Raw genomic sequence first — 18,296 nt, 5'->3', positions numbered from 1 at the left:
TGCTTGGACATTTAGGTAATTAAAGTGGAAAGGACGAGTAGTTGAGATGTTAGTAAACCAAACATTGGCAAAGAAGTTGGAGTCAACAATATGCTCTTGAGTGTAGTGCATGTGGCCATGCTGTGGTGAGGGGATCTCATCCTTTCCGTTAGGCTTTGGAAATGTGGGTAGGCATAATGGTAAAAAGTCTACCTGCTAAATGTCGCAGTTGGACAGGTCCCATTACTCTCTCCGTTGAGGCTCCTTAACCTGCTGAGCAGGTCGAGCATATGTTGTTCTTTTTTTAATTTTCCAGTAGCTGCAGTTTTTTGCTTTTCCTTTATTAAATAAATTTGTTAAACAGATTGAGTCAGATCTTTTAAACCGATTGCGTACTGCGTGATCCTATCATCGTACAAGCAGCTCTCATCCAAATTCAGCCTTCCTGCCAGCTTGATTATGGAGCTATATAACAGGGGAAGAAAGTAAGTGAATCTTATGAATATTTAAGTAAGTGACATTGTGGGGAACTCGGAGAGACAGACTAAATTTGCAGCACAAATCTAATCAATTATCTCTTGTTGCCTGGTGCATGTAATGTAGACGAGAGCAAGTGTACAAGAGTAAGTTTTAAGATAATACACTGTACAAAAGGAGAATAAATGCCAATAATTCTATCAGCTGTATTGTGACACGAAACAAAGCCACAATTTTTCAATGCAAGGTACCTAGCCAACACCACTTTGTCAATGGCAAATTAATTTTTACATTGGTTAAACATCTGTTATCCAGAAAAAGGCTGTAGTTTTAAAATATCAAACCTAAACTCTGACATTTTAATTTTGTCTTTTCTATTACTTTCTCCTTTCCTAAATAGAATATGTCCTGCAAGAACATAGTTCCATCTGTTTCTAATTTAGTATCACAATAATGTCACTTTTCTTCATTCAAGAGAGTGTATTGGCTGCTTTATCATGGTCTGAACCTCGGGCAAAAATAATCAAAAAGTGAGAAATGCTCGGGTCAAGCAGTTATCTGTGGAGACATAGTTAATAGTTCAATTCAATTACCTTTCATCACAATATTGGAAGGTTTGAAATAAGCTAGTTTAAGATATAGAGAACAGAAGAGAAGAGAAACAAACGAAGAAGCAAAGGCACAATCTTATCAAGGGCAGGAGCAATTAAGGGCAGCCATTGCTGAAAAGGGAGAGGGTTTCCACAATGCAGGTGCCAACCATTCAAGTTGCACCAATGGATGGCAGTAGCAAGGTAGGTCTTAGGATGCACAAGAGTCAGAGCAGGAAAAGCATTAAAATGAAAAGCAAAAAGAGGCCCGAGACCACGTTCAAGACAGACAGGAGGCGTTCATAAAGTACAGATTCCCTGATGTAAAGGAGACCATATTGTGAACATTGAATATGCATACAAGATTGAAAAGAATGCAAGTAATTCATCTTGTACTGAATTTGGCACCTGAAGAGTCAGTGTCGTAGTGTGGAAACAGGCGGTTTGGCCCACGTCAACCATGCTGACTAAGATGCCCCTTTTGAACTAGTCCCATTTGCCCACGTTTGGTCCACATCCTTGGCCTTTCCTATTCATGTACCCATCCAAATGTCTGTTAAATGCAGTTATTGTACCTGCTTCAAATCACTTATCAGCAGCTTTGATGCACACCACTTTGTGTGGAACACGTTGCCCCTCAGGTTCCCATTAAATCTTTCCCATCTCACCTAAACTGAAGGACTCTAGTTTTTTTTAAATTTTCCTAACATGGGAAAATAACTCAGTGCATTTATCCTATCAATACCCCTCATTATTTTAAACACCTCTGTAAGATCATTCTCAGCCTCCTGTACTTCAAGCAATAAAGTCCTAGCCTGCCAAACTTCTAATAGCTTCTAATACTGAGGAGTCCTGACAACATCCTTGTAAATATTCTCTGCGTTCTTTTCAGCTTAATTACATCTTTCTAATAGCAGAGCAAACAAAACGGAACACAATATTCCAACAGCAGCCTCACCAACATCTTGTACAACTGTTACATAGCATCCCAATAGCTGTCCTCAATTCTCTTACGGATGAAGGCCAATATGCCAAAAGGCTTCTTCACCATGGTAAAAAAACAGACCAGAAATATTCAGAGGACTTTGCCCATCTGCTGTAGTTCCACTTCGAGATGATGTCTGTTTTTTTGAGGAACCCTCTTCTCTCTCTACTTGCCCTTTTTCCATTTAATATATTTATAAAAGTTTTTTGAATTCTCCTTAATCTTAAATGCCAGAACCATCTCCTGACCCTTTTTTGCCCTCTTGATCTCCTTTAATGTATACTTCTGAACCCCCTTTACTCCACCAGGGATACACTTAATCCCAGCTGCCCACACCTGACTCATGCCTCCTTTATCTTGACCAGAGCCACTATTTCTCTTGTCATCTAGGGTTCTTACTTCTGCCTGACTTGCCCTCACTCTAACAAGAATGTGTAGACCCTGAACTTTCATCATCACACTTTTAAATAGCATCTCACTTTTCCAGACGTCAATTTGCCCACAAATAACCAACTTTTGCGAGATCCTTTCTAATACCATCAATGTTGGCCTTGACTCACTTTGAACTTTAACTTGTGGACCAGCCATAGTTTTAAAACTAATAGAACTGTGATCGCTGGTCCAAAAAGCTCACCCAAAGACACTTCAGTCACTTGGCTTGCCAAATTCCCTAAGAGTAAGTCAAGCTTTATCCTCTCCCTTGTAGGATCCTCTCTCTATACATTGCCCAAGGAAACGTTCCTGAACACACATGACAAATTGAACCCCATCCAATCTCTGGCACTAGGACAGTCCCAGTCTTTATTGGGGAAGTTAAAATCCCCCACTATGACAGCCTAATCAAGCTGGAATCTCCCGGCATATTTGTTCCTCTAATTCCCGACGACTATTTGTGGGCCTACGGTATGATCCCAACAAGATCAGCGTCCCTTCTTTATTTTTCATATGCAATATGTTTCCGGAACCTACAACATTGAAAAAAGGCATTTGGACATGTACCGGGATAGAAAAGGAGTAGAGGGCCTAATACAGGCAAATTGGATTAGCGTAGATGGGCATGGATGAGGATGGCAGGAAGAGTCTGTTGCTATGCTCTATGTTTCTACAATTCTATGAATTACTGGAATACATAGATGTAATTCAAGATCTAATGTTTCTATTAAAAAGAAAGAAACCTACGTGGTAATCTGCACCATTGAAATTCCTAAAGAACGTGTACAACTAAACCTTTTTAAAAACAATGCAGAAAATATGTTTATTTTTGGTTATTTTTGAGGCTCTTATTTTGAGCAGGATTCTAATCCTTTGTTTGTACACAGAACTGCGGTTGGAAAATACCAACACCTAAATGTGAACAAATAGTCTCTATTTTTATATTGCTGACTCACTGGCCGGTTAATCCTGAATCAGAACACCAAAATCAGCTGCTGCTTTATAAATTTGTAGGAACATCCATTTGACAGTTATTCACACCCCTCGAGTTCCGGTGCAGCACCCACATAACTGATAGCTGAACAACCTTTAACTTTTATAGTGCCTTTAACAAAGAAAACATCCCACATTTGTGGGCTACTGTGCCAGAGAAAAGTCCATTAGGAGAAATAAGCTCCAAATAAATATTGATAACTTTGGACGTCATTCAACTTTAGCTCACTGTCAGCAGCTGGTTGTCAGATTCTTATTGTGAGGTGTAGGAACAAAAACAAAATAACTTCTTAAAGTCTGTGGGAATATGTGGACAAATCACCTGAAATTATAATGCTGCTAACTCCAGTTCTTCTATTTATTACTAAAAGGTTCATATATCCCAATGAGAAAGATTCAGATTGCTCCTCTTTGGTTCTTTCCCATCAGATCCCATGAATCATCCAAATAACCTGACAGAAAACCTCCAATTTAAAACTTCTTGGATATTATGTAATGCTCAAATACATGACATAACTCTTCCACCTTATATAGAATACAAAAAAAGAATTGATTTACTATGGTATTGGTGCTTTACGATTCATGTAAACTAGGTCAGCCGAAGGGATGTGCTTCCTTGCTGCTAGACTTTAAGACATATAAAGAGCATTGCATAAGCTTTGAGGACTATTTCCTGACCAACCCATGCAGCATAACACAGGAAGGGGAAATGGGACCGCAGGTTTTGTACCCTCAATGCTGCTAACAATACAAGCATCTACTCTGAATGTAATAAAGTGCAAGTGTTGAGTAACCACCAGTCACATCTTCCCACTCCCACCACTTTCCACCTTCTGCAGAGACCACTCCCTCCACAACGTCTTGGTTGATTCATCCCTTCCCACCCAAATCACCCAACCATAGGTATTATCCTCTGCAACCACAGGAGATGCAACAGCTGCCCTTCTGCCTCCTCCCTCATCTCCATCTAGGGACATGAGCAGTCCTTCCAGGTGCAAGGGGGGCTCACACACACCTCGTCTAACCTCATCTGCTACATCTGGTGTCCCCAATGTGGCCTCCTGTACATCCGCGAGATCAACCTTAGGCTCGGCGACTGTTTTGCCGAGCACTTGTCCTCCGTCCGTCTTGGCCTGCAAGACCTCTAGGTTGCTAACCATTTTAGCTCCTCTTCCCATTCCCATACTGACCTCTGTCTTGAGCTCCTCCATTGCCAAAGTGAGGCCACATGCAAACTGGAGGCATCTTACAACCCAACAACATGAATTTTGAATTTTTCAATTTTAGGTAACGGCATAACCCTCCCCCTCTCCCCTGTACTCTGCCCAAATGCAACTTTTTGCTCCCCTTCCCATCACTTCTTCCTCTAGCTTCGTAATTCACAACTCTTCAATCATTGTCTCACATCTTCTATCTTTTCATCTCTGGCCTCTGTCCAACCATCTGTCTGTATCAAATAACCCTCCTCACTGCAAGGCTTTGCTCTGTCCTTCGTCTTTCCCCTCATGTACAATTAGCTTGAAGGATCCTGACCGGAAAGGTTGCCTATCCAAGTTCTTCTGAGATGCTGCCTGACACTGAGCTACTCCAGCACAATGTGTCTTCTTCTGTAATAAAGTGCAAGCTGCTTCGTAAGCCATTAAAGTGGGCAACATTTTTTTTGTCATCCATACTTTTACATGTGATACCAAATTGATGTCCATTTGTAGTCCAAAGTCCAAATTTACAAATAGTCAACTGGAAGGCAAGATGATAATATTGGCAAAAATGACATATGATTAATTCTTTGTGTACAGAAACAGCCTCAAACTGCTGAATAGTCTCCATGTTCCATTTAACTTGCTCTAGAAAATTACTCAATACTTGAGAAATTAATGAATGAAGTCAGTTTTCTATGTACTACACGTCTCCTCTGTATACATCGCATTTTATAAGTAATGGCATTTTGGGCTCTTCAAGGAATAAGTTCTACGAAGTGGCATGTTTGATAAGAAAGCTTGTTGATAATAGTTTAACTAAGCCAAAAAAATACTTTGGTAGACACAAAATGCTGGAGTAACTCAGCGAGTCAGGCAGCATCTCTGGAGGGAAGGAATGGGTGACGTTTCAGGTCGAGACCCTTCTTCAGACTGAAGACCCATTCCTTCTCTCCAGAGATGCTGCCTGGCCCGCTGAGTTACTCCAGCATTTTGTGTCTACCTTCGATTTAAACCAGCATCTGCAGTTATTTTTCCAACAAAATACTTTTGCATAATTGTAAAATTATACTAGCTAATTGGATTTTTAGCACCTCAGCGTCTGGGTTTTTATTAATTGTGCATTTATGACCCCAAGATTTTCTTCCAAAATATTAATAACTTACTCTAAAAATCTAATTTAACCAACCTATTAAGTACCATATTCCTGTAACACTCAAAAAGCAGGTGATAAAAGAGCGCACTCAAATTAGGTTTCAATGAATAATTGTAACTCGGTACATGACAATGCCTTCCCACCAATTAAATAACAAAAGAGCAAAGATACTTGCAGCAACTTAAGTTTCGGATTCTCTTCATTTTATGGAATTTAGAAGGACGAGAGGAGATCTTATCGAAACGTATAAGATTATTAAGGGGTCGGACACGTTAGAGGCAGGAAACATGTTCCCAATGTTGGGGAAGTCCAGAACAAGGGGCCACAGTTTAAGAATAAGGGGTAGGCCATTTAGAACTGAGATGAGGAAAAACTTTTTCAGTCAGAGAGTTGTGAATCTGTGGAATTCTCTGCCTCAGAAGGCAGTGGGGGCCAATTCTCTGAATGCATTCAAGAGAGAGCTAGATAGAGCTCTTAAGGATAGCAGAGTCAGGGGGTATGGGGAGAAGGCAGGAACGGGGTACTGATTGAGAATGATCAGCCATGATCACATTGAATGGCGTTGATGGCTCGAAGGGCCAAATGGCCTCCTCCTGCACCTATTGTCTATTGTCTATAATCATACGTGAATTCTGTGTCTTGAGTGTGATAGCCAACTATTTCATTCTAATGGACACTCCTCAATGTATCTCATTCAGCTACACACTCAGTCAAGTCCGGGTTTATGTAACTCACCTATTATGTAAGTAGGGGAGTGCCTATAATGGAAGGGCAGGTAATGAGGAATTAAAAGAATGAATGAATTTGAAAATAAAGATGAAAGGTGGTGAAAAATCAGAGCGAAAGATGAAAAGAAATATCGGGGCTGAGCGAGGAGTTTTCAGCAAGGTGGTGGTGGTGGGGTGGTTTGGCAGCTCCTGGAAGGGACATTAGACAGCATTACTTGAAATGGCTCTCATGGGCATAGGAAAGTGCTAGTAGGTGGAAAATGAAGGAATCATAAGAAAAATAGGGAACATTTGTTATATGGTTAACCTAACTGCCTTAGTGGAAAAGGACGATGGGGAATTAGGCCAGCTTGGCAAAAGGTGTCTTAATGGTCCCGTTAGAAAAGACTAACTCGGTAATTAGAGTAGAAGAGCTTAGAATGCAAGAAAGAGTTAATTAGAACCAAGCTACGTAGACGGGTTATAATGTAGGACTATTCATGGCATAAGCAAGATATGATAAGGATAGAAATGCAGCACACAAAGGATTGTTAACTACAAGGAGGATGAGGGAACAACCATCTGGCAAGTTCCGTATAGGTCAATAACTAATGATTACAATCACCAATTAAGAACAGGATCTTGATAGTTTATAGCGAAATGTACACCCAACTCTTGTAACCCAAATACTTTAAACTACAGTAATTCTTTGTGAGACAGCTGAGTATTATCTCAGGAAAACTCTCCAGCATATTCTCCAACAAAGATCAATGAAGAGTGCAATCCAAGTCACGCTTATGAAGCGAGGAAAGTAGCATTCATTAGGTAACGGATAGGCATTCTTGTTCCAAAGTTATGAATCCATGAAGCACACTTGGTGTCATAGTCTGAAATATCATTGATTGGCTTCAAAACATCATGGTGGGGACAGACGGTAGTTCCTAACAATCCATTGACAGGGATGAGAAAAGAATAATCCTGTAGATACTCTGATAATTAAGTTGACATTCCAAATAATGTATCTTATTCAATAAATGCCATCTTTCCAATAATAAGCATTTTCTTTCAAACCAGCACCATTTGTGTCCTTTGCTGTTCAAAGGTAAATGAGGAAAAACGCAGAAATTGCCGGAGAATCTGCAACAGACTTGTGGAGCAGTGGATTTCTAACCCACTCATTTTACAGATATTGAATGGCTTCTGTATGACCCATCCAATGTCATAAACAACTGGAATTTAGAAACCTGTGCACATACAATATTTATTTTCCATTGGCAGAATTATTGCTCACACTCCAGGGGTCGGTGCAGATTTGCTCTCCATTTGAGTCCCAAGAAATGTATCTTTTGTTTGTGAGATCCACACCAATGACTTCTGGTACATCCAGTTATACAACTCATATCAATAATGTAATTGTGCTTCAGTGTTAAACAAAGATCAGATTTTGCCATGTCATCCCAAAAGTTGTGTATCCAATAACTTCAATTTTAGCCTGGGAACTTGCACATCAGTTAGCCCGTCTTTTGACAGAAAATTATTTGGAGACTATAAAATAGAGTAAAAAATACTTGACAATTTTAGTCGATCATGATGGTTTTGCACATGAATTTGTAAAAGATAGGTTATTCCAAATAAACAGAGTAAATTCTTTGAAGAGACTCAAGCAGCAAACAAGAACATTTAAAAGGACTTCAAGGAACGTCTACTAAAGTCCTACGAAAGAAACAAGTAATTCAAGCTGAAGCACATGTAGGGAAGTAAATGTTCTGGATAGGAAATAAGCATTTAGGAATGACCTAATGGTCTCCAACAAGCACTGTATTTATAACATAGATTATGGGATAGAAATTCACATTTATGTGTCTGGGTTGATGTTTTTCAATTTAAATCTTGTTTACTCCGTTTGCATGGATATAATAAATTAATGGGCCAAAATATGGCATATAGATTTCAACATAAACAAATGCAATGTCATCCACTGCTAATTGTTTTTGCCATTTATTAAACATTCTGATCTGCTCAAGAGTTTTAGATGCGTACAGATTACAAATGTCATCAATACAAAATAATTAAATTGACAACTAGAATATTTTCCTTTGTAAAGAAAGAAAATACAGTGGGATAGAGGTAGCTACAAGAGTGAAACCAAGCCTTGTTTAGACCACAGTGGGTGCACTGAGAATATTTCTGGGGACAGCATGGAGAGGGGCAGAGATTTACAGGATCGTTATCTTGTAAAGGTTAAAATATAAGCTGTACATATATTGGATTGTATTGCCCAGAATTTGGAAAGATTGGGATAGTTTGATGAAAGCTTTCAGACAATTCAAAAGAACTTAATATGACTCTTGTTGAGTCAGTCATGGGCTAGATAGCATAATCTAAAAACAATAGAACCAGGATTTTTAAGGAATTATACGTTATGAAACGTTTAATGCAGGGAGTGGCAGAAATTTAGAACTATTGTGCAAAAGGCAAATAATGCTGAATGAGTTATTTATTTTAAAATTGTAGTCTGTTTTTTTAACTAGCGGTGATATGGGATTGTGGGTAATGATACATGGAATTAGGCGACAGAGCAGTTACAATCTCACTGAATGGGAGATCAGAGCAGAGAGTTAAATGGCTCATCCTCTTCCTGCATTTTTAATCCAGTTTCTTTCTCTACATGACCACCGCTTACCAACAAATCTCCAATGCTTCTGCTTCAAACAGTTGCAAAAAAAGTACATCTAATGAACATTATAGACACAGCACAACCGAGTGTTAACCTGTCTTCACACCATTTCCAGCTGTGTACTTTCAATAAGGACCGTTAAATAACACCATTCCGCCCTAGAGTTATGTGACTCCCTGCTAGAAGTGTGGAATTCTCTGCCTCAGAAGGCAGTGGAGGCCAGTTCGTTGGATGCTTTCAAGAGAGAGCTGGATAGAGCTCTTAAGGATAGCGGAGTGAGGGGGTATGGGGAGAAAGCAGGAACGGGGTACTGATTGATAGTGATCAGCCATGATCGCATTGAATGGCGGTGCTGGCTCGAAGGGCTGAATGGCCTACTCCTGCACCTATTGTCTATTGTCTATTGTCTATTGGAACAGTCCCGAGTTTTGGCCTTTCCATCACCAATTACACTACGATTTGAAGAACAAACACTTAGGATTTCAAAAGGTCATAGAATGGGCACAAAAGCATTGCCAATTTACCATATTGGACAAGGAACTTTTCTTGGGCAGATTACACAACAAAATAAGGTTTTGTACACATTTTTCACAATTTTATTGTTGTGTGCTCTATTTGATGTCATCCATTAAATTATTCAGGTATAAATGTTCAGAGATTTTTGGACGTCATTGTATTTATTGCAAGGCTAGGTTTGAAAACAGTTTCCAAATGTAAACTAGCTCAGCTTCATTTTTGCCCCTTATCTGAATTTTAATGGATTCTTCAAAATATAAGCTTCAAAGTCAGAAGCATAACATTATTCATATTTTTTATTTCACAGAAAATCTCAATACTCACTGTATCTAAAGCCTCCCGAACTGTCAGAAGAAACCCCAATGTATTTGTCTTTGTTTCTCTTGGCTTTTTTCCGCTCTTCTCGCAGACGGTCATCATCCTGTACAAAATCGACCATTTCTTTCACCTTTTGTCGCACATTTACTCCTTGGTCCTTGCCATTTTCATCTGAAATTAGCAGGTAAATAGTAGATAAACAGAAGCCACAAATCAATAATATGACATGAATTGTACTTGGGAGGAATTAAATGGGCAAGATCAAAGCTTTCCAGTGAACTGTGCACAAAATAGAAAACCTGTTATTGTGCACTTATCATAAATGTATTAATTATCAAAAAGGTGTTCTGGTAATAGGAACATGGTGATAGGCAAGCTTAGGAGATCAATACTGGAAAATAAGACTGTGAAGTTGACACGAAGCTGGCTGAGAATGTTTCATCTTGCTAACACTTCAAACCATCAAGTCAATTTTTTGTTATTCTATTCTTAGTTTTCTCCCATCCGCTTTTGCTTACTGGTCATATAAGAAGTCCACGTAAGCCATCAGCTCTCTTACGTCTCATACTTTTTTTGAGAAAGTCCACACTTTGCAATATTCAAGCAAGGCAAATATGCAATCCTATTTTCCCAATGTCTTCAAAGGACCATTTAAATCACAACTATTAAACAGTGATAAGAAAGAATGAACACTGACAAATTCACTTCCTTAATTTAGGTCAATTTGTAATTCTTTGATTGTCTGCCTCAAAATATTCAGTTTACATCTGCAGGGCATTAAAGCAAGTTTTGTTTTTTAAAAAAAGTGTGGGCATTTTTCAATTTCAGACTTAAAGTGTCACGGCAGTACACCAATTAAAAATTTGCAGCTTATGCCTTTCTGATATTGGCTATACGAGGCTGCATTGCAAATTACAGTAAACAATAAATGACACTGTTTGATAAGGCATTCTTCCCAAATATAGCTATTAGACATGCAATTGCAGAGCCTTGACGATCCAACAGAAATTAACCACATAAAAATGGCACCTGGATTATTATTTGGTTGTACATTTAGATCTGACAAAGTATATCAGTTTTATTTCAGTCTCCTAGTTTTAACTTTAATGTCAAAACAATAAAAACATGGCCTTATTGCCATTGCATTGTAAATATTATTTGCAGATTTTCTTCCTTCTTCAAACAGATTAGTCTGTGTTGGTGTGTAACCTTTCCTTCCTATGTAATTAAGGCAATTTCTTTATGAGCATCACAGGGGAGTCATAGCTGTTGTGTTTTTTTTTAAAGAAAGACCTGAGCACACATGTTGTGCTAGTTGTGTTGTTATTACCATGTCCTTTCTGCGAGTTCTTGTCTTCACTAATTAATACTCTAGGGCCCCCAAATCTCAGATTCTGTGCACTTCAGATAGTGCCACCAGTCACATTCTAATTAGTGAAGGAAGCTGATCTACTGGCTCAAGTGACTGACAACTCTGCTTGCTGTTATAATTTGCTCAAAGCTTTTCATTTTGCTCCCTAGCGCCAGAGGTTTACTTACCTACGAAGTGGTAGTTTTCCATCGAACGCAAATCGTAAATGTGTTCTCGGGCACTGGTAACTACTCGTTCTGACCCATTCCTTATGAGGTAAGCCAAAAGTAGCAAGGACTGTAAAGGGAGGAGACGGCAGTAGGGGAGGGAAAAAAAAGCAAATCATTTTATGTTTGTGAGAACAAAGTCACAGACTGTCACATTGCAATGATTGCTTTCTGCTTTAATAAAATACCATGAATGTCAGCAGTCAGGAGGAGGAATTCCCAGCACAAATCAAAACTGACAGCTGCAATATCAGTTTACCAAATTATCACAACATAAACAAACTTGCTTTCCACAAAAGTAAAAATTAGAGATATTGATATGTTCACAATAGACTAATTAACAATACAAAACCTCAACCGGCTTCCATTTGGATGTACATAGAAAACACTATAATTTAGCAGTTATTTATATTAACTTCAAAACATACTAGTGTGACAATGATCTTGTACAATTCTCGTTGTGTACAATTATAACTGCACTATTCGAGATTCTTTAATTATAAAAAGTAAACTATTAGTACATAATATTTAATGATTACATTTAGAAATTGCACTCTACACAATAAGATATTTGGTTAGAAACTTTAACAATTGAAATCAATACAATGCTGAAAATATACACCTTACACTTTCCCCCTTAATAAATGCAATTTGACATCCTCTAAACAAAAGAAAGCAAAATTCTCCATCAAACAATGTGTCAAATCTGCCACATAATATAAACCAACAAATTATTTTTTGAATTATGAAGCACAAGATCAGCAGTCAACTAGTCATTAGGGAGTTTCTCTTCAGGTAGAGAACTTCCTCCCAATCTAAATTTTCATTACAGCTGACATCAAAAGGAAGAGACAAGTGGGTATTAGGAAAAAAAATCTACACAATGATATGATAATTTCAACAATATTTTACACTTATGCTACAACCTGTAACTAATCCAGCTTGTCAAATGCAGCACCATGACAGGAGGTTAAGGAAAGCACACACAACACTCTCAGATGCCAGTCTGTTAAAATGGTCACTGCAAGCTGCTTCAGTCAAGTATATACAATGAGTAGGTTTCAAATGCTAGCTTTGAAAGTTGTTCTTTCAGCAATAGGTACAACCTTAATTGGAATATTTTATAAAATGTAGTCAATTGAAAGAATATAAATTGGAAACTTATTTCAAAGCTTTGTCCAAAATCTGTATTAGAAAATTTTGGTTATTATAAAAAGTTGTCAATAAATGTGCTAACCCTGGTTCAAACAGTATTGCAGATCAATTTCAAAAACCCAGTTTGCATATTAAAGAGCATGTTAACCAATCAGCAGGAAAAAAGAGAAAGATTTCACACATTAGAAGATAAATATTGCAAGTGCTACATTCTCTTCAACAGACCAAATAAGGGTGTGCAGCATTTGAACCTGATTAATTACCATCTGTGGCTGTTTATCATCAAATCTCGGCTGTGAAACACATTGGGGATTACTGCAGCTGTCCGTTACACTTACAGGAATATTAATTCCGAATTTTTATATGTTATTAAACAAAGGGCACCAGGGGGTTGGGGGTGGTCATTATTTCATGACACAGATTTAAAGATTTGATCATTGAAAAAAATCCAAAACATACATACAAGGGAAGAAGAATACAAAAAGGTTATTTGATGTAATAATGTACTTCTTACATATTTAGATACAAGCTTCAAAAATATTATTTTCCTAGCTTGTTTAACGGAAACCAAAAATTAGGCAGCTGAGTTTCAAAATATTGACAATGTTCTACATTGAAGAAAGACGTACAAGATTTGTCTTAATGTATCTGGCCGAATCATGTGTCTGGTTTAAAATTCTTTTTTACAAGAAAGATGTACTTTAGCATATTTAGAAAATCACTTTAGCATATTGCAAATGAAGAACAATATCTTTCTATATAAAATAAATCCCAGAATGTTGAAGATAATTAATATTTAAGTCTCTGTTGTAATGTTAAGAATTGTAACAGTTTGTGACACAAATCCCAGAGCAGTTGATTCGCCCAAAACTTAAAGGCAATACATTTTTTTTAAAAATAGGCATATAGCTTAAATGCAGATGCCTTATTTCAAAATAATGTTCATTATATTCAAAAAGGAAACTGAAAAGTCCAAATCTAAAGGGCAAGTTTAAAAACAAGTGGTAAGACAAAAGTTTGATATGCTGAACTCACTACAAATCATTAGAATGTTTTCATAAATTAACATTCATACTGGTTTAATATAAAAATTGTAAAGATCTCCTCAATAACAAGAAAATGATCACATACAAAGGATGGTGCACCTTCCCCCACCAAAACCATAGAATTTAAGGGCAGCTATAAAGATGTTTTCCTTTCTCTTTGCCTCCTATGCCATGAGTCTACCCATTTCATAAGTGTCATACAACAAATTTTGATTGAAGATGATGTGACATTTTATGAAATACTGCAGCTGCAATTGCATGAAATAACAAAAGAATGCAATTTAATAATAGTATTCTATTCAGAAATTTGTATACTATATGAAATTTAATCCCTTTTTGAAATTTGTGTTCTTTCAGTTGATTTTTGAAATAGCACCCAGAAGTTTAATGATTATAAAAAAGTGCGGTGCAGTTCCTTTTTAAATTAAAACAAATAAAAACTGTATTCCGAATTAGACATACTGCACTAATAAGTGGCAGGTGGTTATGACAGCACAAATATTAAATCTATTTTTGCTTTGACTTTGAAAGCTTCACTGAAGCTTAGAATCCGCTTCGTTTTCTGCAATATCCAAAAAGTTTTTTTTTGAAAAGCATTGCACCTAGAAACTTTGTAAACATCTACAGGAAATGCCATGAAATGGAAATGGAATGCTTGGTTGCCGCCCCACCTTATAGACGCGCCTCCAGTTCTTTTTATTGTCTTTTAGCATACGATTCCAAAGCATGTTCATAACTTCAGGAAACTGTTCGTACATAAATGTACACCTGTAATAAGACAAAGCAGCTTTAGTGGATCCAAATACATGTAAAAAGAAAACAATGCAAAATAATGTAGAATGTGAGATTGGGACCTTAGGCGTTTACTTTGTGCTATTTTTACTCTGAAAGGGAAATTGGTGTGGGTGGAAGCTTCCACAGTAGTAATAAATAAGGGTTGGCTGTAGGTGGCAGAATGGGTTTGGCATGCACACATTTCCTCTTACAAATAGCATTATGAATCAAATAGTATCACAAATTATTGTCAGCATATTAACAAAAGAGAGAAATGCCCCTTCAGACAGCAGCTGGCTTGTAAGAGTTTTCAATGCTGATCTGACGGATAGCATTCCAAATATTTAGTGTTATTACATATGTAACAGATGGTCTGGGGTGAATAGAAAATACAAACTGGGTCCTTCATTGGTTTTGCATACATTTAGACATAGGCACACATGCTATCTCGAACAAGAATATCCAGTATCCAGAAAACTATATTAAAAACAAGTAATTCCCCATTTCATGAAAACACCAAACGATAAAAAACTATACACATCTTAATTCCAGGTGCAGAGATGGGACTTAAAATGATTCCACATTCATGCCACTAAGTAGTTGTAATCGTATACACTTTTCGATTGAGAATTTTCTCACAAAACTCAAAATCTCAGCAACAAAAGAAAACATTGAACTCAATGTATCTCATGAAAAGAAAACCTTTTATATATACTCTTGTATTTTAGATTTTCTTGAATATCGAAGACCTCAATATTCATAATAGGCTGAGAGTTCAAATGGCTTGGAATGGAGAGTGTAGTCCAGGGCATGGGTGCAGAACATAATTTAAATCTAAATAGTTTGCCCCATTCTAAACTTGACTCTGCTCATGCTAACCTTTAACATCTAATCCAATAACAGCATTTATAGTCCTGATAGAAATAAAAATTCCACCTCAATATATGGTATCTCAAAATTCAAGCTCGATAACACAATGTCCTTGCTTTAGCTGTAGTTATTTTCTGCATTCTCTGTTTTATTCATTTAACAATATATTCAGATATATTTATTATCCAGAATTCAAAATTCAATGGTAGCATTGAAATCCCTTTAACCAAAAAAGGCAATACTTGTATTCGGGCCAATTCCCCAAACATTTTAGATGCAGAATAAAATTTGCTCTCACAGAATGTGTGGAAAAATTCAACATTTTGAAAAAAATTGTGATTGACACAGGCGCTGATTTTGAAATAAGGCAAATGCCAAATGACCTGTTTTCTCAGAAAGCAACACCCGCCACTACCATCCCCACAGTTACACAGGGATCATCTGTACCTCACAGAACAAGCCAGGGCTAAACGCACAAGAAACAAAAAATGTTTTTCAGGGATGCTGCCTGACCTGCTGAGTTACTCCAGCACCTTTTCCTGTGGACACAATGTAGTTACACTATTTATAATTACGGTATATATACGGTTAAATAGATTAAAGTAAAAGTTTAAACAGAATAATTTGGAAAAAAGTGTTGGAAAATCCTACTATAAGCAGTGACACAGCAAGTAGATCTGCTGCCTCACAGCGCCAGAGACTGGTTCGATCCTGACTTCGGGTGCTGTCTGTGTGGAGTTTGCATGTTCTCCCTGTTTCGGTTTCCTCCCACATCACAAAGATGTGCAGGTTTGTAGACTAATTGGCCTCTGTAAATTGCCCCAAGTGTGAAAGGAGTGGATGATAAAGTGGAATAACATGGAACTAATGTGAACAGGTGATCAATGATCAGCCGAGAACTGGAAGCGATGAAAAAAAAAACACAGGACAAATCGGGGGCCAGCAATATATGACCTCAGGCAAAGAAGTTCCCTGAGAGGCTGGGTGTTGGCTAAAGATAATGCAACCCAAGAGGGTTACACAGTTGTTAACTGTGGAACTAGTTAACCGACTTTTAGTAGAGGAAGGGTTCCGATTTGTCCTGTTCTTTTTTCGTTTCCAGTTTTCTCCCTCCACTCTCTCTACTACCACAAGTGTGAAGAAGGGTCCCGTCACCTATCCATTTTCTCCAGAGACAATGCCTGACCCGCCGAGTTAACTCCAGCATTTGTGCCTATTTTTGGTATAAATTAGCATCTGCAGTTCCTGAAAGCTACTCTTGAAATTTAGATTTTGAGTCATCGAAGGTAAATCCTTGATTGCAGTTCACTAATCTTTCTCCCATGTTACTCTGCTTGTGGAGAATGTAATCAGTTGAATAAAGGACAGCGTTATACAATCACAGTTACACTAAAGGAACCAGAGGTAATCATTGCTGTTTAAGTAGAATGATCGGCATGCCAACATTTTCTTACTATGTGCCTTTTAATAGTGAAAAATATGCTTTTTTAAAAACAAATTTAAGATTTGTTCCCCATCCAAACTTGTGGTGAATTTAGAAAGAGCACTGCAGGTACACAATACTTGTAGCACTGTGGTAGGTTGTGCTACAAACAATTTGAGACAATGAGTAGTGCACAATTATGCTGGTATTCTGCCTTAAGAAGAGCAAGTTAGTTAACCTGTGTGACACAGGTTATAGTGCTGATAGCAGTAATTTGTTTTCTGCTTTACCTATTAAAACGTTGAAGTCACTTTATGCAAAATGCTTACTAGATTGCCCCGGCAACTCCGTAACAAAATGTGCACTGCAATTTAGTACAGAAACATTTTATGGAACATTCTTTAGCATCCAACAAAACCATTTGCAAAATTTTACTTACTTTAAAAGTGAACATTATTTGTATTGTTAACAACTGGGAGTGACGTGAGATTTGTGGCATTGAAGTGACAGACTTGTCACGTCCAATGCCACTCCAGAGCATTAGAAATTAAATATAACATGCAATAACAAACAAAATAGCATTCAGAAAGAGCTGCATTGAGATGTCTGTGAAACAATATCACAAGATATACTTCTTGCCATATGCTTTCCCCTAGCCCATTCCTATTCCATTGTGTTTGGCTTTTGAAGCGAACATGGTACATTTCATATTTTGAAATGCAACTTCAGGACCAAAACATTGAAATCGCAATTTTTATTTTATTTTTAAGCAGCATATTTGGCAGTACCCCAAGAGCTCAGTAAGATTAGTACTTACTTGCCGATCTCTGCCATTAGCTGCCCTGAAGGTCCCCATGGATCATCGTTGGTTGCTTCTCGAACCTTAGACTCAGTCTCTGAATAATTCATAACCACATTTGTGCTGAAATGAAACAAGTCATACACATTACATTAGCATCAAAACACACAACCACATGAAAACTTAATAATGACTCACTGACAGCTTCAATAGGGCGGGGAAAACATTTTTTGTGTCAGGCTGCCCTTAGGACATATCAGTGCACATTTAACTTGTTTTAAATCAAATGTTACTGTTCCACTTTTGGAATAATCCTACAGAATACAGTAGGATTCATCAGGTCTGGATGTGGCCCAACGTTTACAAAGAGAATTCTGTTCAGCTAAAATGGATTCCAAAAATATGCCCCTCTGGTAATTATAGTTCACCACTCTTTCCTGCACATAATGGTAGAATAATTTAGGAACACATGGAAAACTCAGTGTGCTAATTCATGCGACCGAAAGAATAACATCACAGAAAATAGTTAACATAGCAAAAGATAAAGCATGTCATTAGGTCAATAAAAGCAGTAAAGTATACCCTGGTATTGAATAAATTAAAGCCACTTTAGATACAGTCTGAT

At 37.5% G+C, this 18,296-nt stretch overlaps 1 protein-coding gene across 2 annotated transcripts in view; it reads right to left on the bottom strand.

The window, feature by feature from the left end:
• Positions 1-18,296, bottom strand: part of LOC144600249 (clathrin interactor 1-like) — a 132,876-nt gene that overhangs the window by 45,580 nt on the left and 69,000 nt on the right. For both annotated transcript variants that reach the window (XM_078411807.1, XM_078411808.1), the window contains exons 2-5: positions 17,690-17,794; positions 14,477-14,573; positions 11,566-11,674; positions 10,033-10,197 (exon numbers count right to left, since the gene is read on the bottom strand). In XM_078411807.1, coding sequence (XP_078267933.1) covers positions 10,033-10,197; positions 11,566-11,674; positions 14,477-14,573; positions 17,690-17,794 — 476 coding nt within the window. The remainder of the gene's footprint in view (positions 1-10,032; positions 10,198-11,565; positions 11,675-14,476; positions 14,574-17,689; positions 17,795-18,296) is intronic.

This window comes from Rhinoraja longicauda, chromosome 14 (genome assembly GCF_053455715.1).
Source record: "Rhinoraja longicauda isolate Sanriku21f chromosome 14, sRhiLon1.1, whole genome shotgun sequence".
NCBI classification, from domain to species: Eukaryota; Metazoa; Chordata; class Chondrichthyes; order Rajiformes; family Arhynchobatidae; genus Rhinoraja; species Rhinoraja longicauda.
Note: the sequence above shows the minus strand (reverse complement) of the source record. Positions and strands in the feature narration are given on the sequence as shown.